This window comes from Solea senegalensis, linkage group LG5 (genome assembly GCF_019176455.1).
Source record: "Solea senegalensis isolate Sse05_10M linkage group LG5, IFAPA_SoseM_1, whole genome shotgun sequence".
Classification (NCBI taxonomy): Eukaryota; Metazoa; Chordata; class Actinopteri; order Pleuronectiformes; family Soleidae; genus Solea; species Solea senegalensis.
Genome location: NC_058025.1, coordinates 2,225,940 through 2,250,781, shown reverse-complemented (window position 1 = coordinate 2,250,781; position 24,842 = coordinate 2,225,940). Strand labels below are relative to the sequence as shown.

The 24,842-nt window shown below is 39.8% G+C and overlaps 1 protein-coding gene and 1 non-coding gene across 2 annotated transcripts in view; both read right to left on the bottom strand.

Annotated features, from left to right (window-relative positions):
* The window catches only part of zmat4a (zinc finger, matrin-type 4a), a 122,443-nt gene that overhangs the window by 27,709 nt on the left and 69,892 nt on the right, over positions 1-24,842 (bottom strand). Inside the window, exon 5 of the mRNA XM_044025357.1 lies at positions 13,167-13,388. Coding sequence (XP_043881292.1) covers positions 13,167-13,388 — 222 coding nt within the window. The remainder of the gene's footprint in view (positions 1-13,166; positions 13,389-24,842) is intronic.
* On the bottom strand, positions 452-523 carry trnac-gca. Its single transcript has one exon. It is a non-coding gene; the product is annotated as a tRNA-Cys (tRNA).

Sequence of the window (24,842 nt, the reverse complement as noted above, 5' to 3'; positions counted from 1 at the left end):
ATAGAGCAGAAACAAAAGATTTTAAAACGGCACTAATTCTGACACTGAGACAGATTAAGGTCCCAGTTACAGAAATACACTGATAAATAAATGTATTTAGAATTCTTTTTAACTTTTTAAAACTTGAGTTATCTAAACATGATTACTATCATTGCCATTCTCATTTTTTCCTTTCACCCCAACCTGTCTAGGCAGATGGCCTCACAGCTTTGAGAGTGGAGTTTTTTCTCTCCACTGTTGCCTCTGGTGTTTGTTTATTGTGCGAATTGTTGTGTTTTCTCTGCTCTGATGTTGTCTTTGGACAGAGCCCTGAGATTTGACACTATACAAATAAAATTGAATTGAAATTCTAGCACTACTCGACTCGACAATGGCGACCACATTTCCAGACATGTCGGGGGTTTCAAAGAGACAGAATGCTCATCTTCTTGCTCCACGCTTCCCAAATTAAAGGGGGCACCCGGATTTGAACCAGGGACCTCTTGATCTGCAGTCAAATGCTCTACCCCTGAGCTACACCCCCACATCCTTACCTGACTTGGACACCGCATACATTGGACAGCAGAAACCGACTGTGTGTATAAAACACAATCATGTTGATGCCTTCCTGACTTAGCCTCTTCCACTCCCTCTCTGCACCTGAACCTCACTCCTTGGAGATTTGATGAGTGCAATTGCCTGGGGCCCTGAGCTCAGACCTCAGGGACCCCTGGTTACTTTTGCCCCAGGCCCTCAAAGTCCCTTGAAACCCTTTAGGCAGGTTGAAAAAGTTTGTGTGTGTGTAACTTAACTCAAACTGCCAGAATCAGGTCCAGAAAGCTGAACTGGAGTGAGTAAAGATGAAAAACGTGCTCTTATTGTGGCATCTCTGCTACAGGAACATGCACCGAGTCCAGTTTACATCTTAAATCTCACCCAGAAGTAAAAGTCATCCTCTCTCTGAACAGTCCTCCACAAAAATTATCCTTTTAAGAATTCTGAGTCCAGCACTAAAACCGAAAAGTGCTGAAAACACAAATCAATCCTTGTAAAAATGCACTTTTATAGCCCACACCACCTCAGATTTACAGCTCCAGAGAGTTTCATGTGCTCTGACCACAGCGCGGGCAGCAGAGTGTGGAAAACACATCATTGCTTTGGCTCCGTTTCACTTCCCATCACTATTTTCTCCACACACACACACACACGGTGCGTTTAATGATCGCAGGTAACTTGTCACAAAGCGGGGAAACGCAGTTGCAGACAGAAGCGGGACGTTCCCTCACATCAGTGTGTTAGCAGAGAAAAACAAACAGTTACTCGAGCTGTGTCAAGTACACACTGGCGCGTCGCGGCTCATCTGGAGGACGACGACTCTGTTCTTCACCAATCAGACGTCTCTGTTCCACTTTCACTAAAGAACCGCACACTAAACCTTTAGGTGAAAGCAAACACGTGATGACAACATTATGAAAGGGTTCAGATCCCAGAGGAAAGCCGCTGTAATCAATTTGTTTTTCCCGCACCTCGTGTCTACACTTTGCATTATTGAATATATAATAACATCCTCTCTGGCGAGGATTAAAGTGATTAGAGGATCAATCTAGTGTCAGCTGCTGCTGCTGGAAATCACAGTGGGTAAAGTATAAGCATACCTCAAGTCACTGTGATTAATAATATTTATGATTTAGTAGTAAACGACCTAATGTGGAACTTAATAAGGGATAAAATGGACTTTAATTAGTCATTTAAATGAGAAAAAATCTCATGAAACATATCCCGCCTCTTCAACAAGGCAAGTGTATTTGTATTGCACTATTCATACACAGGGCAACTCTGTGCTTAAGGCATTAACATTAGAGCTAAAATACACCTTGAAATCATAAAAGACAACAGTGGGATTTTGAGAATTTAAGAAAAAGCTGCCGTGAACAATGATGACGTTTTCAGGCCTGATTTAAGTGAGCTGACGACAGGTGTTCAGGACGTTGAACTGAACGCTGCTTCACTTTGTTTTGGTTCTGAAACACACAAGACTGTTGAATCATGGGAAGTCAGTGTAGTGATCTGAGGACCGGGAGCCAAGTTGTTCTACATATGTGCAAAATGCAGCCATTTCCTGGGATTTAAATTTAAAGAAAAAAAAAGTTAGGTTTCATTTTAAAATCTGTCCTTTTTTAATCTACTTACATTCATTTGTATTAGATTTGTGCAGACAATAGAAGAAATGGATTTATCAATGGATTTTTTTCATTGCCAACTTTCATTAATAACTTTAACCTCTGACCCCTAACATGTTTTCTTTAAAGGAATACTTCAATACAAAGCTAAATGCAAATTATTTTTTTATTATATTGCAGGTGTTATGCAATACATTTTCATACGATTGCACATTTGCTGTATACCTTAACCCTTAGACCACAGAGCATTTAGGCTGCTTTTTTCCCCATTACTATGTTAAAATGTAGATACAGAGGCTATAAAAATGTGCAGTATAGAGTGTATTATATCCTTTTTCTTTCAGCATAACCTATAGGCAATTTGATGAACTTCAGTTTCAACACACTTGAGCAAAAAGGTCTCAATTTTTCTTTTAAATTGGATTAAATTTGTGAAATTTGGCTTGTTTTTTTGAACAAAATTAAAATGGCGAGTGGCAACCACAACAATAGCAGTAACAGGAAGTAGCTGCACTTTCACACACGTGTGCAGTTACAGCAGCCGGCGAGTATAGCGCGACTTTACCTAAAAAAGGACAATGATATAATGTGAGACTCACACACAGATGCTGAAGTGAGATGAAGTGAGTGTACTGCCTGTGTCAGGCAAACAGAACACTGTTTGTCTGTCTGTCACTGTCAGTTACGCTTCCACGGGAGACTCTTCTTCTTCTTCTTCTTCTTCTTCCTCTTCCATCAGTGGAGCAGAACAGATGCTCGGGGCCGCGGCTCGTGTTTAATTTAGCTGCCGCACTGGGACACAACGCGGGAAGACAGAAAGGCTCTGATGTTTCAGCATCTAAAACTGTAGGAGTCCCATTATATTCCCGCGCAATAAAACAAATTAAATAGCAATCATGTCTCTATATAGCTCCAGTTTCTAATAATTACAGTGATCTATGGCACCCACATGTGCCTCCATTACAGAGGCCTTAACTAGAACCAGGATCATTAGACTGAGACTTCAGTTCAAATCTATTCTTTTCACCATACAATGTAACTGGGATTAATGTGGCGATATCAAGAAACAGATACAAGGTCCCAGAGCCAATCTATAACTTATTTAACTACATAGGAATCATGGTAGGCAGTTTATTAGGTACAGTTAGTGAAAGGTAATGTGGTCAATTACAGCAATTTCAATAAAAATATCATATTATGAGTGTAAATTATCAGAAACCTTTACTACAATAACAGTTGCTACTGATTCATTCACATGTAGAGAATGACTGTATAATCTGGGTTGAGATTCAGATTCACTAAGTTTATTTTTTTGGGGAATAAAGCTGCAGTAATTTAACTTTTGGTGATTTTATGTCTGTTATAATAATTCCACCTCTGTTTGGTCTTTGCTAACAGAAAGGATATAACATTATTTGTATTCTGTGTCCGTATTAGCCCATATTAAACAGCTATTACCATACTATTCCCATGTTGTTACTATAATTTAAAGTGTTGCTATTAAGGTTTTATCTAAGTTAATGAGGATCACTCTAAATGAGTAGCTGAATAGCAACGCTTGCTTTACCTTGTAAAGTTGTATTTGTTGTTAAATTGTCCTTATATTAATGACAACACATTCATTTATTATGAGTTTAAACTTCTGACTGTATGATGGGCATGTTTGCTAAGAAAAGGGCAATTAAAAAGACTTAAAATGCTACATATATATTATCTTATTCAGCTGTTGATCGTGACACACTGACAGAATAATACCCGGACAACGCACCATACTATTTATCCATCATGGCTTTTCTGCTGCTCGCCATAAGAGCAGCTCGTCCACTTCAGATAATGATAAAAAAACCTAATGGTGTCCATCATACTAAAGCATGGAATCAGCTAATGTGGAGCTGAGCTGATCTTTTGGCCTCATCTCGTCGAGAGAGACAGAGTCCGTCTCACAGGGAAACTTGGCAACCAATCAAATCTGCCGTGTGTGGGCTGCTGCTGCTGCTGCTGAGGACGAGTGCTCAGGAGAAGACAGGACTAAACACAGTGAGTGGGAGACACGTGGGAGAACAGACTGATGGTTAATGCAGTCATGTTTACATCTGGATGCTGTGCAGTGCTTTAAAAGGTAACAGTCACGTGGACGTTGGCTGTAGTATTTGAATGTTGTTAGACAGAATATTCACAATCCATAACAAATACCCTATTGTCTCGTCCAGCCAAAACTTCTAGTCCCAAAATGTCCAGTGCCAAAACATCTAGTCCCAAAACATCTAATCCCAAAATGTCCACTGCCAAAACAACTAGTCCCAAAATGACAAGTGCCAAAACATCTAGTCCTAAAACATCTAGTCCCAAAGCATCTAGTCCCAAAATGACCAGTGCCAAAACATCTAGTGACCAGTGCCAAAACATCTAGTCCTAAAACATCTAGTCCCAAAGCATCTAGTCCCAAAATGACCAGTGCCAAAACATCTCGTACCAAAACATCTAATCCCAAAATGTCCACTGCCAAAACAACTAGTCCGAAAATGACCAGTGCCAAAACATCTAGTCCGAAAATGACCAGTGCCCCAAAACATCTAGTCCCAAAACATCTAGTCCTAAAACATCTAGTCCCAAAACATCTAGTCCCAAAACATCTAATCCCAAAATGACCAGTGCCAAAACATCTAGTCCCAAAACATCTAATCCCAAAATGTCCAGTGCCAAAACATCTAATCCCAAAATGACCAGTGCCAAAACATCTAATTCCAAAATGTCCAGTGCCAAAACATCTAGTACCACTTCTACTGAGTTCAGTTTACCCACTCAGAGTAATTCAGCCAGTAATATATACATATATATGTATGTATGTATGTATGTATGTATATATATATATATATATATTTATATACACACATATGTATTGTACGTCAGAAATAAAGCATTGGTATCGTAGAAAATACAAGTTAGGTTTGGGGTCATTTAATTTTCATGGGCTTTTTAAAGAATAACTTTGAAATGTGATGGGTTTTGGAATTCTGTGCTGAAGAATTCATTAGAAGAAGAAGGAGAACGTTGAGGGCAGTGTCACACCTACAGACTGCTAGAAATCATTAAAAGACCAAGGAAGCTCACGTTTATACAACAAATTCAAACAAATAATGGATGCAAGTTTGTTTTTCCCATCACATTAATTTGACACATTCATAGATTATAGATTCTTGTTGTGTTTGTGCTTTTTGTGTTTCAGGAGTTGTAAACAGTAAACTGTTTCATCATTTGCTGCTTCTTCTTTTCCACACGTTCAATTTCTCCAGTACGTTCTTATCTTGAGAGGAGGCAACAAGTGTTGAATTACATGCTCTGCTTTCTTGTTTCCCTGCAAGTTTGTGCTGAATATTGAACGCGATAAGAAGTTTCCTTGGCAGGTTCGTTTTGAAGAACCCACTTGTGCCTTCGAAATAAAACCACAAAAACGTATATTTTCCCTTTTTCTAAAGAATTGCCAAACATAATACATCAAATCTTTGGCTAGTGAGAGAGAGAAAAACATAGCTCAACAATATCTATAAAAGGAGGAGAACTCTGTTAAAAAAAATAAGCTGAAATATCTAAAAACATTACATTAAAGTAAAGAGACAAGTGGCTTCATGCCTGATTTTAAGAAAAAAGTGGCCAAAGTTGTTGTTATTCAAGAGGAAAGCGATGTAAGTATAAGAGAGAAGACCATGACCCCTTTTAAACCCTCTGCAGTAACAATAACAAGAGGAAAGTGTTTTATGAGTCTACTGCTAATTCATTTTCCATCCCATTTACAGTTCTACAAACATTATCACTGTTACAGTAAATTAAACTGCTCATGTCCACACTGTCGATGATAAAGTTTGAGGAGACGCTGAATCACTCCTATCACAGTGTGTGTGTGTGTGTGAAAACTCTGCTGTTATTTAAGGTAAAATGTGAGAACGTGTGACCTCCAGCCATTTGAAGGGAAGTGCAGGGGAGCATCAATTTTACAGAGTGCTGTAAAGTAAGGCCATTTTTTGTTCTATACAGTCATATACTGCACCTGCACTCTGTCTATATAGACAGCTGTAAAACATTTAAGCGCCTCTGTTTTTCTTTGTGATGGTTGCGGTGAAGAGATGAGTGGAAACCTGTTTGACGTCAAACACAGGGACAGTGAAGAGCGAATGGCTTCTCACTGTGGACAGAGCACCATTCAGTAAAGAGCAGTATATTCTTTATCACTCAACACGTTTGATGAACGTTGCTTTACTCAACTGCTCGTATCAAAAAAATTAAACATCCACGTCTTAGGACGGGTGCGAAAAAAGGGAAAAACATCCATCATCAAGTAGCAAGAAGATGCTCGTACACTGACCTTTATTATTGCGATGTGTTGGAACTATATTAGGCTGTTGAAGATCTAGGACCAAAACATCTAGTACCAAAACGTCTGATGCAATACAAGGCTGCACCTACAGATCTTGATGCTCAATTCATATGTGGCCTTTATCTTGTCTTTCCAAAGTGACCTATATCTACAATTACACCTGTTAACACACGGGGGACAAACCACAGGGTGACCTAGACTACGGACCTGGAAATGGTTAGTAATTACATGCTGAAATGGAAGTGAAAGTGGTAGCCCAGTATGAGTCCACTGTCCCTTGCACTGGTCATGTGACTGTCGATAATATCCATATGCTTTTACATCAATCGCGACTTTAACATTTTTAAGGACATACAAGCAAATGCACATGTCCAGTTAATTCCCAAATATGAGGCCTGAAACTGGATTAATTAATTAATTTGAACATGAAATAATAGAATAGTAAAAAAAAAACAGAAAACTATCAATCCTCGAATGAACATCTTTTACTTGTACAGTATGTGGATGAGTTGTTTGTGCATTGTCTGTTTGTTGGCAGGCCTGCCTGCCTGTACTCACTTTCCCTGGAGGGACAAATACATTATTTTTGAATTGAATTTGCAGTTGGAAAGTAAGAAAACTTTGTGCAAATGGAACAAGACGTCGATGTCCCCAGCCTTTTTCCTCACATCTACAGCATATTAAATAACTGTCTTCTTTTATATATCCACAAAACAAAAGAAGAAAAACAACTTTTTCATGTACTTTGCCAAAATGTTATGATTTACACACTTGTGCTTTGCTTAAACCCATCAACCAACCCAGTCTACAGTTTCTCACCACAAACTGAAATACACATACGGAGAATAAATCAGGTTTTCACCCTTAAGAGTTCCTTTAAAAACGTACTTATTTGTTCCTAGCGGCAGAAAACGTCACCTTCCCAAAAACTATATTATATTAAATATATTAAAAAAAATTTCCACTTTATATGAGTCAGTCTTTTAAAACTACTTCAGCCTAAAATATACATTTCAAATGTTAATAATGTTTTGTTTTTGTTTTTTTAAATTGTAATGCCTTACTACAATAATTTTCATAAAATAGATTTCAAGGAGAATTTGATAATAACTATTATTCTGCCCTGGGACGGGTCAGTGATTGGCAGAAACATTGACTTTGATGCACTGTTATTTTTTTTTGCAATGTCGGATTTTTAAAAAGAAAATAATCAAAAAACAAAAAAAGAGTTCCTTTAAAAAACTTACAAATTAGTTTCTAGCGGCAGAAAATGCCACCTTCCCAAAAACTGCTGTAAAAATATTATATATTAAAATATTTTTCCACTTTAAATGAGTCAGTCTTTTAAAACTACATCAGCCTGACATGTACACATCAAATTTTAACCCTTTAATGTTTTTTTACAGCTGTGCAGTTAAAAAAAAACAAGGAACTGTCCCTAGGAACTCTTAAGGGTTAACTTCACTCTCCTTCCCTTCTTCAACTGTTTGCACCGACCTCTCTATCACAGCTCAGCTGCACAAACGGTCCACAAAAAAAAAGGATGTAGACATGTCAGGTGACTGCGCCTCCTCCTCCCGTATGGGAGCCGTTGAATATTTCATCACATGGCAATCTTTCCAGTCAGACTCCACATTTTCTCAGCAAAGTTGAGGATGCACATGTGGGAGGTCAGGGAGAGGCAACGGCAAGCAGAGACAGGCCAAAGAGAGAGGCGAGGAGAGGAAATTGAGAAAAAGAGCAGACGTGGGAGAAGATGAAAGAAGGAAAAGTCCTTTCTCTGGCAGCGGCGTCTCTTATATCTGCCCGCTGTGGTCCCTTCTTTCCCCCTCCACAGGATCACAGTGCTGGGTTTTTTCCTGATAGGATGATTTGCCACTTCATTACTAATTGATATTTGCCGGAGAGAAACGCTCATTAGCTCAAGAGCTGAACAGTGCAGCTACAGCACGCTGGTATTTTCAGCCTCTTCATAATGACTGTGATGTTGATGCTGGTGCACACAGCTCATCCCGACACAAGTGCAAAAACAACAAGCAGCAGCGTGGCAGAGACATCAGGACAAAGACGAGGAGGACTTTATGTTACAGTGCTGCAAAAGTGTTGTTGTAGTGATGCTTTAATGACCGTATCTCTTCAATCGCCTTATTAAAGTACAAGCAGAAAATACAGGGAAAATATGTATGAAAAGTATGAGAAAATGCACTTTTACAGGCTAAAAGCAACAAGGGGGCCAGTCAAGTGTTCACAATATTCCACCATGATGTTTCTTCATGATGATCTTTCACTAGTATTAGTGAAGTGATAAATATAACCATGTGTTTTGTATTCAAAAGAAAAAAAAAGAGTGTTCATTGCTTATGCCAATCGTTTTTATGATATATTATTATAACATGTTTGAGACCTCTGGGCTAAAGGGTCAAGTATTAAAGTCTAATCACAATAGCAGGACCATGAATCTCTTACTCCTGGACTGGAACCACAATTACTGTAAAACCTGTCCGACAGATTCATGTCTAAAATGGCTGCCGTGAAAAATGTTTATTACGCCTCATTTTGTCAAGAGATGCTTGAGAATTACATGATGTATGAGTTTAACTAATTAGAGACTAAAGCCAAAGAGCGTAGAATTATTCATGCATATTGTGTTGGGCGGCTGGTACCATTAACTAACTAACTACACAGCCATAAATATCAATAAATCAATACTAAACATCTTCAGAGACGACAGAGTTGATCACTGACAGAAAACCTTTTTCTTTTAGGAAAAATTCAGAAATACTGAGGTGATTTTGAACGGAATATACTTGGACACAAAGAAAACTGAAAACTATAAGATCAAAGAGTGTTTGAAAAGAAATTCTATTTGGAAAACAAAACATGTAGTTTTAGGTTTAATTATGAGATTATGGATTACAATCTAATGTTGTGCATCAGTCCTGGATTAGCTGAGTTTATGATCAATATGTCCTGCTCTAAAGAAAGAGTCATCATACAAAGCTTTACGTGTGTTTCACACTGATATTGACTCTGGATGTGATGGATTCAAGCTCGGCACGGTGGGTAAACACAGGTGTTACTAATCACATCAATGCATCTAGACACAGCAGAAGCTCAATCAATGCGATCAGTGACACCTGTGTTTACTCACTAACACTCCTCCAAGTCTGATTTTATTACACAGGTCTCTGATTTTTACATTTCTGTGTAATTTTGCAGTAAATTTACAGCTGTTTACTGTATTTACACCATTAGGCTGTTTATATTACAACAGCTTAGCAATAATTTATAGTATAAATATTACAGTTTACTCCACAGGTGTCATTTCAACAGGACTGAATAATACTGTAATTTAGAAGTATTTTTTTATTAGGAATAATATAATATTGGCTATACATTTAAGGTAAATGACTATGTTTATTTACAGTAAATGACTGTGTCCTGTATTTTTACAGTAATTGCATCATTTTAGGGTAAATTGACATATTTACTTTAACTGCACAGCTGTATAATACTTGATTTGGCAGTATTTTCCTGTGCAAATAATATATTTTACTGAGTTAGTATGTTATTTAGTTAGTATGATATTTAGCAGTATTTGCTCTGTATACATTCCTGTAAAAAATATATGGCTATACATTGAATGAAAAATTAGTTCACTGTAAATTGCTTGTCTTGGACTGTAATAATTGTTTCACACAGTACATAACTGTAATTTGGCAACCTATTCTTACAGAAATACTGCATTTAATCACAATTTAATACGGTTTTCCATAACAGCCACAAGATAATTTCACAATAAAGTACAAATAATACGGTATTATATGGCAAATTATCACAGTGAAAGCCTGTGAAATGATAATGATGTCATTTATTGTGAAATTTCCACGGTGAGAGTGTGAAATCCTGGAAATGATTAACGGTTTTATTTTATTCCACTACATTATTAACAGTACGATTCATTTGGTTTCAAACTACAACTCTGAGGATTCAGGTGAAGGTGAACGGAGTGTAAACACTTCACCACTCCATCTGCCATCAACCATTCACCACGCTGTGCCTACTGCATGAAGCATGAAGAACCAATCAGGCCTGGAGATATGGAGACCGTGTCCAATCAGCTGTAAGGATTCGTTCCTCACAATGAACGCGGTCACACACCAGTGACCCTTTACTACACCTCTGGGCTCCTTCTGCTCTTCTGGCAGGCGGCCCTCCACATGGCTGGAATAATATTGTGTAATTGTTATTGACATATTGTGACTGGGAGAGGACAAGCAGGACCGTCCCCTCTGTTCTGTAGAATTAACAGCTCGTGACACGCTGGTGGAGCGTCTGTTCACATCAGCAGCAGCAGCAGCAGACGAAATAATCTGAGTGCTTTACACGTGTGATAAAACCTCAGAGATTAAACAATACCAATGAAAGTCACAACAAGATTTTCTTTATCGCAATAAAGCAAACATTAAATATATGTATAGACAATGTTTATTCACTGTGAAATCTTACTGAGAGAAGATATCACACTTTACTAAGTGTTTTATGTTTAAACATGTGTCTGTTTTCTGCTTGTATTTGTTTTATAATGAATATGATTATCTGATTTTAAGGGCTGCTGCTCATGGATAGCCAGACATTTTTATCAATCTATATTTAGCTAAATACTTAGCTAATTAGTTATATGCATTTCTAGCTTGTTAGCTACATGGTTAGTTTGCTTGATACACAGCGAGCAAGCTAGCTCGATAGACATAGCTAATTATACTTAGCTTGGTATTTAGCTAGATACATAGCTAGTTAGCTCAATAGATTGTTAGATAGACCTAGCTAACTATACTCTGCTGATAGATAGATAGATAGATAGATAGATAGATAGATAGATAGATAGATAGATAGATAGATAGATAGATAGATAGATAGATAGATTTATCATCTTCAATTTTGTTATTTTGGTTTTAGAATCCAGAACTTCATTGATCTGCTTCAGTCTCACCATTCTCACTATCTGCTCTTCAAAGCACAACATGTAACTGTGATTACAGAGATAACCAATGAATGTGTCTACAGGCAGCTGTTTTTAACACATTTACAGCATTAACACACAAGGGACCACAGGATATGAGGAGTGCAGGTAACGTTAAAAAATAAATGATAAATTGGTGGTGGTGAAAAATGCTTGTGTTGAGAATTGAAGCATAAAGAAATCACAGCTGCCTCTGTGAAATCACTTTTAAATGAGTCAAATGTGATAATTTATCGCTCCATTTCACACCCATTACACATCCATTTCCCAATTTACATACATTTTCTGTCACCTCCAATTTTTTTTTATAAATTCCGTTACCTTCACCTCTTGTTGAAAAATAAAATGATGATAAAAAGTGTTATTTGGACAAAAGCACCGCTCAAAACAAGTGTTTATGTTCCTCTCCGGCTGCTCAATGTGCAATTTGTTTTGCGAGGTGCTGTGTTTGCAGCTTGTTAGCGCCGTCTGAGTGGGCTACAGAAATTCCATTGAGGCCTTTCTTCACCTTCCTTTCTTTCATGTTTGAATATTAATCAAAATGTGCTCCGCCAGTTTTTCTCAGAGGAGGCTCACAGAAAAGCTCTCGGCAGAAATTCCACTCATTTTGGATTTTGGTTTGAATAGATCACATCAAATGTTCCTGAACGTAGACAACAATGCAAGGCATTTTTACTGAAGCACAGTGTAGGAAAACCCAGTCAACATGATGCAAACCTGACCCAAATCCAAACAACTCAGGTCTTGTAGTTTATACAATTATAAAACAGCTTCTTTTTCAATAATAAAATGTCAAATTCAAACAATAATTCTTTATCACACTCTTGCTACTCGCATTGCGCCTGTGTATGAAAACTTAGACTTTTGGTCGCCGTACGAGGACTTAAGCTGTCCATGAGTGCCACATGATGTCTTGAACTTCATGAATAGATGCAGATGAGAAGCACTAAGGTTTTTACAAGACCTTGCATCATAACACCGTTTAATGGCTGGTCCCTCACTCAGTCTGACACAGCATGACAGTTGCCACGGATACTGAGGGCAAATATCTCAACATATTCTGTGATATGCTTGACATTGTGGTGAAGTATCTGACTTAGACTTGACAGGACCAAAGGAGTTGAGTTGGAGGCCATCACATACACATATATGAAATTAATTGGAATCCAAATAAACCAAAAATGGGAGTTAACGAAGGGATGCTTAGATCTGATGGGAGAGAACCCAGGTGTTTCCTGGTTTTCTGGAGTATGGGAGAGCCGACAAACGTGTTGCTATTGTCAAATGTGTTGTCATCCATTGGAAATGTATGTTCAAAAGGCAAAAAGAGCATGAGAACATCAGCATAGGATGTGAAGACCGGGAGCGACAAATAACAAAGGCTTTAAAATGTGTGGTTACGGGAAAACCTTTTCGAGGCTTCGGCTTAAACTCTCTCAGACACCATCATATCACCACCTGTCGTTATTTAAAGAAGGAAGGCCCGGTAAACGACAGTGGCATTGACTGAAAACCGGAACAATCCAGAGTGCCACTACAGGCGATGCAGACCTGCATTGTGTCGCTTAAAACCAGCAACATACGAGTACAGTCACTCTGCGGTGCTGCTTACCTTTCATCTCCCCCATGTCCAGCGTCTTGCCCAGCTGCTCCAGCAGATCTGCTCTGGCCGCGTTCTTCTTGTGCTTTTTGCCGTCGTAATGTTGCTGAGCCATGCCGGGGTTGTTGAACCAGGCGTTGCATAGCTGGCAGTAGCGGTCGGAGTCGCGGCGCTGTCGCGGGGACGTCATGGGGGACGTTTCTGGGGAGCTCTTTACAGGACTGGGGGAAGCCTCTGATAGAAAAACAAAAACAGAACAACAACAATACATAAAAATGAGGCTCTGCTGGGTTTTAGCACTTCAAAAAGAGACACAGATGTTCTTTTTTTTTTAAGGTAAACAGATTTCAATTTGTGCCAGGTCCTGAGCAAATGTGCAAATCATGCCTTGAGGAATCACAGTGTTATGTAATTATCCAAGAATTAGATGGGAAATGATTAGATTTTTAAATATTGGGACCTTTTGCCAAAATCTAATATATCGGATGGGCCGATAACCAATATGAAAATGAACACAATATTTTTCATACTCATGTCGCAGCACATGTAGACATACATTTTCTTCATTGTCTTTCAAGTACATAAACATAATAGTTGGAACATTCAAGAAGGGTAATATATTGTAGATAATACATTGCATCCTTATTTAAAAAATGTTTAATTTTAATAATAAAAGGCTATATTTTAACAGTTACAAATTAGGTCAAATTTACTCTAAAGCAAATAATGACACTGTTTTTGTCACTTATATCCACATCTGGCACAGATAAAACCATTTATTACACAGAATTGCCTGTTCATATGCAAAATTGTCTTTATCATGATCTTTGCTTCAAAGAATTTAAAAACATCAAAAAAACTTGATGAGATCAGCCATAAGTTATTTGGTTCTTCGTCGGCCTATATAACACAAAAAAATCTCCATAAACATTTGTTTTTATGTGAGAATATTCACCTTATTATTCCACAGAATGAAACAGAATGTGTAACAGAATGAAAGCATGCACATGACAGCGAGGTCACCTCTTCTTTCTCATACGACGAAAAACGCTGCCCTAGAATGAAAAAGCCTAATTATGAGCTGCATTTTCCCTTTGTTAAAAATCCGAGCTTTCTAAGTAACCTTTTATGAAAATGTGACACGAATACAGGCCGTGAACGGCGGCCTGAAAAACACAGTTGGCTTTTTAAAGTGGAGATTTGTAGCCAGCAGACAGAAATCAGTGTAAGTGCTGTGTGCTTTAATGAGCACTGATCAGCAGAAATGTAACAATGACTGCAGCCCCACGAGTGCAGCGCTCAAATAACAAGCTGTTATCTCCATTAAATGCCTGAAGAGGAAAACCTAAATTCGACTTGGCAAACAGAATAAAGAGCCTGCTCTTCTGCCCACTTGTGTCTTCACGCATGGTTGGCGGCATTAACCCCAAACGGGGGCCGCGTGCGCAGCGCTGCGCTCCTCCCGCCGCAAAACAACACTATCAACTTAATCAGTTTTAACACTTCACTGCTCGGCCCACCCCGAGTCAACATTTAGAGTCGTCCCATTACGTTCCATTACACCAGTCAACATTTCAAAACGGCAACTCCAGTGAAAAACACAGCGGAGAGAGTGTCAGTGTCAGCGTTTTGCTCTCAGGTTAGAGTTCTCTGCACTTCGGAGAGTCGCTGCTGAGCCAAAGGCCCAGCACACGTTATATTTGCATTAGGCTTTTTTTTCTTTTTTACATCCAGCCGATGTTCTCTCGTCCACAGCGACTGGCTTTTATGTGGGATTAGAATCAGTGACTTTGAGGTTGTGGGGTGACCTCGTGGACTAATGGGCCAATGTAAACTGTCATATTTAGTTATGTCCCTGTAATCGCCTTTAGGGGGAGGTCAGAGCTCAAGAGAGCGGCAGCCCTCGAGTTTTAATGCCTTGCTTAGAGGAAAATAGCTGTTAAGATGGAGCAGGGATGGGTGAAATTGCACTCACCGGACACTTTATTATAAGTAAACCTGTTCAACTGCCTGTTACCACAAACTCGATAGAGAATCTCAGTGCATGTAGACATTGGTCACGATGACCTGCTGATGTTCAAAGTGAGTCAGGTGACTTTATATGTGTCATGTGAGTTGGTGTATATAAGAAAACCACTTATTGAGTCTACAGAGAGAATGGTCCAGAAAAGAGAAAACAACCAAAGTTCTCTGAGTGACAATGTCCTGTTGATGATAGAGGACAGAGGACAATGACCTGATTGATTTGGAATGATAGAAAGTAACTCACATAACCAGTCTATTCAACCAGTGTATGCAGACGACCATCTCTGTATGCACAGCACATTGAACATTAAACCAGATGAGCTACAGCAGCACAAGCCTGTCACTTGCCGGCAGTAGTTATTAGTTCAAATAGATGAGTGTCTTTCCATTTTTCTCAGTGAGATGATGTCATATTGACTTGTTTTGTTTCCTCCTGACCTTTCTTCTCCTTTTCTTCGCCCTCTTTCTCGCATTTGGTTTTTGACTCGCTTGGATTACTTGAAGTCTCTTACTACAGCAGCACAGTGACATTTACGAGTTTCCTTGAATGCATCCCGTAGCTGTTCTTCTTGTGTGTATTCCTGCCATGTCACTCATGACCGCTCTGCCTCCCGATTTCTTTTGCAATGTCCGAGTTACGTGCGGCATCGATTTTGTTCATGTATCATAAAGTCGCAGCTGGCTTCATTAATTTCGAGAGCAGCTTACGTTTAATAAACAAATATTGAGTGTGTGATTAGCCTCCGCTAAGGTAAGTCAACCTTCTCAAGGCATTACACCCTGCAAACTAACACATAGAATCGTTCCCCTTTCTTTAGCTTCTGCAAATTCTGTATTTATATTACTATTAAACAGCATTTTCTAACCGGAAACTGAGGGTTTGTCACACCACACCAGAGTCGAGAGTGATAACCAAGGATTTAAGCTTGCGGGGACGATGTATTTGTACTTTGCAAATTTGATGTTCCAAAACCATTCAGATTTCCCGACATAACACAAACAAATGGTGTGAATTTCAGCCATGGTTGTTTTTGCAGTGTAGTCGACACACTGTGGTCCTGCATTACCCATCAGGGAATAAACACACAGCTATTTCATTCAACTTGTAATTGTGTGTACATAAAAATATGTACTTGTATCATCATAAACACTACAGTAAGGCAGAGCCCTGCTCGCAACATACAATCTAGCAATTGAACCCGGGAACACAAACGAGCCAGCAGCCTACTCACTAAGCCTCACATTAATAGCTGCACACATACAGTAATAGACTCAGTTGTCAGGAGCTTTAAATAAAAGGAGGACTAACAGCGTAATGCTGCATCAAAGCTGTTTAGACACCTCTGGCATGTGAGACGTACTGAAACCTGAAAGCCTGCCTCCGCCCGTTCAGCGATAACATTCAGGCAATTACCAAGAGACGCAGACACCCAGATGACACCGAGAGTGAAAGAGAGAGAGAATTCAGAGCAATGGACAGTGACGTGTCCAAGAGACGCGAAGAGGAGGGTGCAGGCGGTGGGGGAGACGAGTGTCGGGGTGATGTGTGACAGTGGCAGTGTCTAAAAAGACAGGAGGTGGAGCTGGAGGTGGCAGAGCTGAAGATGCTGGTTTGGCGAGAGTGGAGATAAAGTAAGAGAGTGAAGGTTGAGATGGTTTGGTCAGGTGCAGCGGAGGGACAGGGATTAGATTGGACAAAAGGAAGTTGAAGATGGAGGGAAAAGAGGAAGATCACAGAGAAGGTTCACAGATGCTGTGAATGAGGACATGGGGACAGTTAGTGTAACAGAAGAGGACACAAAAGACAGGGCAAGATGAAGTCAGATTATCCACTAACCCCTGAAGGGAGAAGCCAAAAGAAGAAAAAGTGTGAGAGGGAACATAGAAACTGAAAGACCTTTGTGGGGATGAAAAGTAAGTCAGAAAAAAGGGTGAGATACTTGAGATGAATCCACACCGAGTCATTTCTGAACTTCAAACACTTTCCCGGCTCCGAGTCTTCATCCAGAATTTATATTATTGCAATAACTTGGGATTCTGAGAACAGGAACTGGGCTTATAACTGAAGGGTTGCCAGTTCAAGTTCCCGCCAGGTGAGGTACCCGTGAGCAATTTACCCAGGATTGTATCAGGAAGGGATAAAAACATCTGCCAAAATCAAATATGTGGATCCCCTGCTGTGGTGAACCCCTAGAGGAAAACCTATAATTCAGGATACTATCACAGATATGTGGTAAACGCTTTCCCTTTTTTTTTACACCCCCAGATTTTCCTCAAACATAAGTATCCTCAATTCCCTGTGTTTCTGGTCCAATATGTAGCCGCTTATTTGTTTCCACTAACTCCTGGGGGAAATACCTTATATATAATACCTTACACCCACTATCTATACACCTGCCAGCCTCTGTCTTCTCCCATGCAGGTTTTTGGATTAGCAGCTATTAAGACAAGGTGTGAATAAAACATCGATTATCCAGAGAGGATTTATTTATTGGCCGAGTCTCCCGTGTGAAATATTGCCCACAAGCTTAGGTGTAAATGAGAGGCAAAGTGGTGAAACACGGTAAAAGACTCACAGGGACATAAGCAAAGATCGTTCATCATAATCAGTGCATCCTCTGTTCGCTACTCTCCTCCAGCAAAGTGGAATCATGTTCTAATTCTCACGGCTTGTGTCCCCACTTTGTTTAGCAGCCGACTCCCTGAGTCTGCAGAGTTAGTGCGAGGCAGCACATTCCTGTGTTATTTCACGACGGCTCCACAGTCTCATCGATAACCCGGCAGGCAAATGAAGGAATTAAACCATTTCTACCCATTTTGTGCATCATTAGAGCCATATACTGTTTAATTCGCCCATGTGCTTGATTGAGGGTTTCTGCTCATCACCATCGTTGAGCGACAGATGGTGTTGACTCGGTGCTGCAAACTTGGCAAAAAGAAGGTCCTCACTTCTGAGGAAAAAAATTATCCTCGGATTAAAATTACATAGCACTAAACACCAAGAAGACAGCAAAAACTAGTTTTAAGAGGATTGTAGTTTTCTCCCAGAGGGAAATTTTTCTGACATTCATGTCTGAGAGGGAAAGTTTTTGAGGGAGAATCATCAGCACACCAGGGTATGAGTCACCCCAGCCTCATCGTCTGGATTCATCATCATCAAGTCAAGACAATGGTGCACATGCCACATGACGGCGGCATCGTCGCGGGTTAGTCAGAGGACGCACATGCACATGAACATGAACATGAACATGCCGTGCACTGCGTGAGGACGAGCACAATCTAAAGCTGCTCCCGCAACTGAAGCAATCAGCGCCCAGGCTTACAGTGAAGGGTTTCTACACGTCTCTGCTCAGAAGTATCCGTCTGCAAAACTGCAAGAGAGGGGGCGGATTTACAAGTGGGCCAAGCTATGTAAGCTATAGGTTGTCCTACCGTACAGAAAAAGTCAGAAACAGCAAAAATGAAAGCATAAAAACATAGTCAAACCATCTTAGGTAAAACAAACACTTGTGCTGCTATGGTATAAACATACAGATTGAGTCTCACTGGTGGTTTCTTGCTGATTAGAACACAAATTGACGTATAGTTCCGCCCACTCAAAGTTTTGCCTGGCAACCCTCAAGAGCCTCGAGGACGAGGGAGCAACACCGACTGATATTTTGAATTTCTAACACTGTACACATTTTAACTCTAACTGCCCCAGTTTATCTGACAGATATTTAAGCCCATGTCCACACGGTTGGTGCTGTGGTTAGCACTCCTGCCTTTACAGGAAGACGACCTGGGTTTGCGATGTTCTCGCAATGTTTTTCGCGATGTTCTCCACGTGTGTGTGTGGGTTTTGTCCGGATCCTCCAGCTTCCTCCCACAGTGACGGATTGTGATTAGATTAATTGACCGTCTGTGTGAGAGTGGATGGTTGTTTGTCTCTATGTGTCCCCGTGATAGACTGGCGATCTGTCCAGGCTGTGACCCCGCCTATCGCCCTATGTCAGCTGAGATTGGCACAGCACCCCCCGCAACCCTTATGTGGAGGATAAAGTGGTAGAAAATGGATGGATGGACGGATATTTAAGCTCATGGCCAAGTGGAACGGGAACTGTGCTTGTAACCAGAAGATTGTTGGTTCAAATCCCTGCCATCTTAAAAATGTTTCCAACGGGGATTTATAATGTAACAAGAATAAGTCTTTCTGGGTTAAATACATTTCTTTTGGGGATGGAAGCTGGCAGAAGAAACTTCAGAGGTATTATTTCATTTGAATGTTCTTGAACTTGTTCGTACAGGTATCACACACTTGAATATCAGACTCATCTTCACAGGAGGGAAAGTGAGAGGTAAGTGCGAGGAGAGTGTGTGTGTGTGTGTGTCTGTGGCACTTTCACAAACTCTCCACAGCCACAAAACTCAATATCAGAGACCAGTCATTAGCTGAAAGTAGCAATTCTGGCCGTGAATAGTAATAATACACTGCAGAGCTCTTGATCTGAAACAGAAATGAATTGAAACAATGGCAGTCATCAGAGCTGATTCCTGGCACGGGCACACAGTGAGCACTAAAGTCTATCTCGCCAGTTTACTCTCAGATAAATTGCACTATGAGACAGGCTGGATTTAGTAGAAATGCACTGATCCATGTTTTGTTTTTAATTTCAACTCCATTCTAATAAATGGATTTGGATGTTTGCCAACATGGGAGATGATAGCAGAGCTCCTTCTTACATCATAGTTTGTCACAAAAAGACACCGTAGGTCCATGCGCTCAATAACGATCCATACACAGCTGCTAATTCAGCAGACTGCAGACTGCACTTCTTGTTCCTGCTGTCCTTAGAACTTTTGGTGAATTGTTGTAGTGTAATAAAATATTTTTAGTGTTTAACACCAAGCACAGAGCTTCCAGTCTGGCAATACATCACCCCTTTCCCCGCGCACTCTCTCACACAAATAATATAATACTGCTCCAGTCAACAAATATCAACCTACTGGTGGCGCTATAAGAATGGACAGGAAATTCAAAATTACAGCTCAGCGAGAAACATCCTGTAGGAACCATCAATATTGGTATTGACATGTAAGCCAGATTTAGAGATAATTTTATAGGTGTATAGCTGCTAAAGGAGGGGTCAGGAAACACACAATGTATTGGGATAAGTCTTCTTGACACAAGAACGTTGTGTCTCTAGAATCTCCTGTTTGGACATTGGTAAAGTTGCAGGTACTGTTCTACAGACCTCGCATTGTGTCATAATAAACAACCCCTGCCTAAAAAACACGACTGATACCAAGAAAAAACTATTCTCTTCAATGTTTTGTAAAAGGATCAGTGAGTAAATCAAGAAATCTTTGGGTAAAAAACCCTGTCCCACTGGCCAAGAAGAGGAACAGAGTTAAAGGGGATCAACGTATATGCAGATGACATCATTGCTTTACTGCAAGATATTTTTTTTAAACTCTTTTTCTCAAACTGCTGTGGCACAATAGGAAAAGTCAAGCGATAGAAATCGCTAAGATTCAACCTCAGGGAACCATGAATATTTTTATTTTCACAGTTCTGACAATTTGATGTATGATCTTAAAGGGGGACCAGGAAGACCAGCCATGCTTTAGGACACAGCTAATGGGGATCTTTAAACGTCTTTTTTTGTAAATCATCGTTCCTTTTCTCTCCTTCACCCTTGGGCCCACAGGTAGATCATGGGGCAGAAGATTGTTTTTATTTATTTATTTCACCTTTCTGTAGTTATTTGTGAGCTTAATCATTTATTGATGGACTATGGACTTTGCAGTAAATGCAGTACAAGGCCAGAGTTATAGACGGGATCACCGGGAGAACAGGGATTTGAAACAGATGTTGAATAAAAGAAATCGGATGGGATTCCAAACTGTAAATTGCTGTAAATGTGACTGTGGGCATCTGAACAACTGCAGAACAGAAGGAAGCTGGTTTTTATTAGTGGCCGTGAGGAACAGCTCCCCAGTAACAGCCGAGCTGTTTCAAGCTGAACGATGTGTGCTACACAATTCAGCACATGGAATTAAAAGTCATTCCAATGGTATTTTTTTTTTTATTCTGCTCCTCATTAAAAAAAAAGTTTCACTGCAGTAATTATTCATATTCACATCACTTAGTATTTGTCTCGAAGGAGATGCACAACTCTTTTGTCTGATGAAAAGCTCACATTTTAAAAGGCAGCTTTACATAAACAGCCCTATTTTGATTTTCATTATCATGCAAATGTCTTGTAAAGTACAGCACATGCATTAATTAGGGCCTGTTTTTATCACTGAGGGGGTAAAAACCAACAGGAGTTGGGAGGATTTCATGCGGCAGCACTGCAGTAAACACTTGGACTTGCTGTGTGTGTTTTTTTTTGTCTGCTGTCAGTTTCGACGCTCATTACAATTCATTTATTCAGCTCTTTTTATTTGCTCCATTTTATGCTTGCGGAGTTTGCTTGAGTGGAGACTTTCTTGTCATTCAGCAGCAAAATTAATAACGGAAAACTGACAATCTATTAAACATAAATGGCAAAGCAAAAACTGTTTTTGTTTTTTTTCTTCCTAAAATGCACTCATTCCATATTCGCCTGGACTGAGTTGTGTTTAACAGCTGGGTTCCTTTTTACTTGTGTGCCATTTGTATGCAGACAGAGGTGCAATACTAAGTAGAGCCATTTAGTCTGAACAGTGTTATAAATCTGAAGAGGTTCAGGATCAATAAGAGGAGATCAAAGCGTTAACTCCTCCTACATTCTTCACTCCGTATCCCCCCCTAAAACTCATAGACCACCCAACTTTAAACAGAGATTCTGCTAAACTGGGATTGAGAATTGGAGCTGGAATAATGCTGATGTAACAGCTGGGGCACAGGAAGCTGATGGTCAGTGTGTTGACCGTCAACATTGGCTTATTAGTACGATGGAATCACTGTGGGATGAACAAACCATTTCAAAACCAAACAAACAAATATGGATGCAGTCAAAAATACGCAAAGGTGACACAACAGACATTTTTCATCAATCAAAACAATTTTAACACTGACAAGGCCTTCTTTTATGTTTTACATTGGCATGTTACCTCGACTTTATTACTTTATGTCTCTTGTGTCTTAAATGAAGTTTTAACTGAATTCTCTGACATCCTCAAGGTTAAAGCTGTTTTTAAGTGGTAGGTTATTGTCCAAGTTATTTTGGTGTCCCCTTTGACTCCTGCCACTTGATTATCTGGTGAATTATTCCATCCCATGCATGTACAGAACATACGAGCTAGAGGGCCTTTGGCCTGAAGTGTGAAATGGGAAGAGTCAACGTAAAAATATTAAGTTGTCAATTTTAAGTTCCTTTTTTTTCCGGACTCACAGATGTGACAAAGTGTATTTTTATGAAATAATGTCACTTAAATATCACTTTATTGTTGCAGTGTCAATAATATTCTCTGACATAGTTTAGCTTGATGGCACTGTACAAATATCTAATTAGCAACAAAAATAAAGTCCAGCTGAAGCTTATATGGATGTCATTACTTTTGCAAGAGTCTCGTCTTAACCCAAAGTCCTATTTTATTTATGCTTGTACTTTGGGAGAGGTTCAGGTTAAGGTTAGCGTTAAAAGCAAAGATATTAAAGTGGAACTAAATGCTGAAACAACTTTTTTCCAGGTAAAAAAACAACAACAATGTTTATTGCTATCTCTATACTGCCTCTCTGGTCAAACACCAGCTACTGCATTCAAATTTTGCCAAGTTTAGTTTAGATTCATCTCCTCACTGGGCATTTGTGGTCACATTTTATGTTGGATAACTATACCGCATTTTCACATATCATTTTTGAGACACGCAGACGATGCCATCAATCCTTCACCTTGTACTTTATCTGTCAAAAAGCCTCTATTCTATAACAGTGTATAACACAGTTTATTATACACAATGCCGTTGCTGAAGGACTTCTTTGCTGTCATTTCTAATTCACTGTGCTATGAATTATCATGAGGAAGTCACTGCATGGAAATCTCTTAATGCTGAAGCAGGTGGTTTGAGAAATAGCACGGATTCTGAAAAGGTATATTTCCATTTGCGAGGCCGTGTAAATGTTATGCAGTGGCACGGCGCACTTTAACTGCTGCTTCCTTAGCAGGTCGAGACATTTCCAGTTAGATAATAATTCCAGTTAAATGTGAAAGGAGCAAGAAGCGATGGCTATATTACCGTCTGATCGCTGCAGGTCCGCATTTCTTCATAGCAATTCCCCAGTAAATCCGTGCACAGCGAGAACCCTGTACTGTACACTATATCCCCACGGTAATCTGCAGATGGTAAAGGAAGTGACATTTACTGCAGCCGTATAGTGCTTAAGGCCCAGACATTTGAACGCCGGCCAAGATGTGGAAATGCTGCTTAGTGAAAGTCATGTAGGGGGGAATATGAAAAAACATGTGACTGTGATCACATAAAATACAAACGACACAGCTCCAAAGACAGAAAATGAAGTGGAATAAATGCACAGAACTAGACAAAAAAGGTTAATATTCAACTATATTCAACACGGCATCAGTAAAAATATTCACGAGTGTGTCTGAAAATCAGCTGTCGGACGAAATTTGACCCATATCCAAAATGTTAATGCACATTTTGAGACGTCGATCAAAGGCTCTGATTGAGGGTTGTGGACATACGGTAAAAGGAAGACACACACCATTTGTTTTTTGCATTTGTTTTTGGGTAAGCTGGTGAGCTAGGTTCTGCAGCTGTATACCAGCAGGTCCCAGGAGGCAGACGCATCAGCAGGGGAACTCACCCGGGCCCGCTGATGTTGCTTATGTAGAAATCAATAGCTCAGGCTTCCCCCGTGCCCCACGGATCTGTCTTTTCTGACATTTTCTATTTGTGACACATCTCTGTGCGCGTGCAATGTGGGGGAAAAAAAAGCACTTCGAATTACTGTTTTAGAGAAGACAACAAGCTGCAGCCCAGAGCGAGCGGTCCTATTGTTTCAGCGGGAATATATGGGTCATCTGGGCAACAGAGGGAATGGAGTATTGACAGACTCTGCTGCCTTTTTTTCTCCGTGGTTAATCTCCTGCCAGCGTTGACACTGAAGGTAAAACATGGTCCTGATCTGTAGTTTTATATCTATGAATATTCAGCTTGGTTTCCCAAAACATATATATGCTATTATACTTTCCTACAAACTAAATGTTCCATTTGCCAGACATCTGAAATTTGCTGCTGGGTTAGGTCTAACACGTTGATCCCTGAATTGCATCGCTGACCCCAAACTACAACCCTTCCCATTGACTGTGTATATAAAAAATTGAACAGAGTCTTCTTGTTTCCTTGGTGAAATCAATCAAGAAGCAAGAGAATATTGAATTGTCACAAGGAGGCAACTTGTGCTAGAAAAGTAAGTCTGCTTGAATGAAGGTCTATGGAAAAATTAGCGTCGTCACTGGAAGAGTCATGAGCGTGAAATCCGACACAAGAATCAAAGCAAACAATGCCGAACTGTAGATCAGTTTAAAAATCCTGGAAACATGATTTAATCTCCAACATGCAAAGGAAATGTCTAAAATCTCAGCACTTAGTGAACATTTGGCAGCCCGTGGCCAAGTGGAAAGGGAACGTGGCTTGTAGCTGGAGGGTTCAAGTCCCCACCAGTTCAAAAGG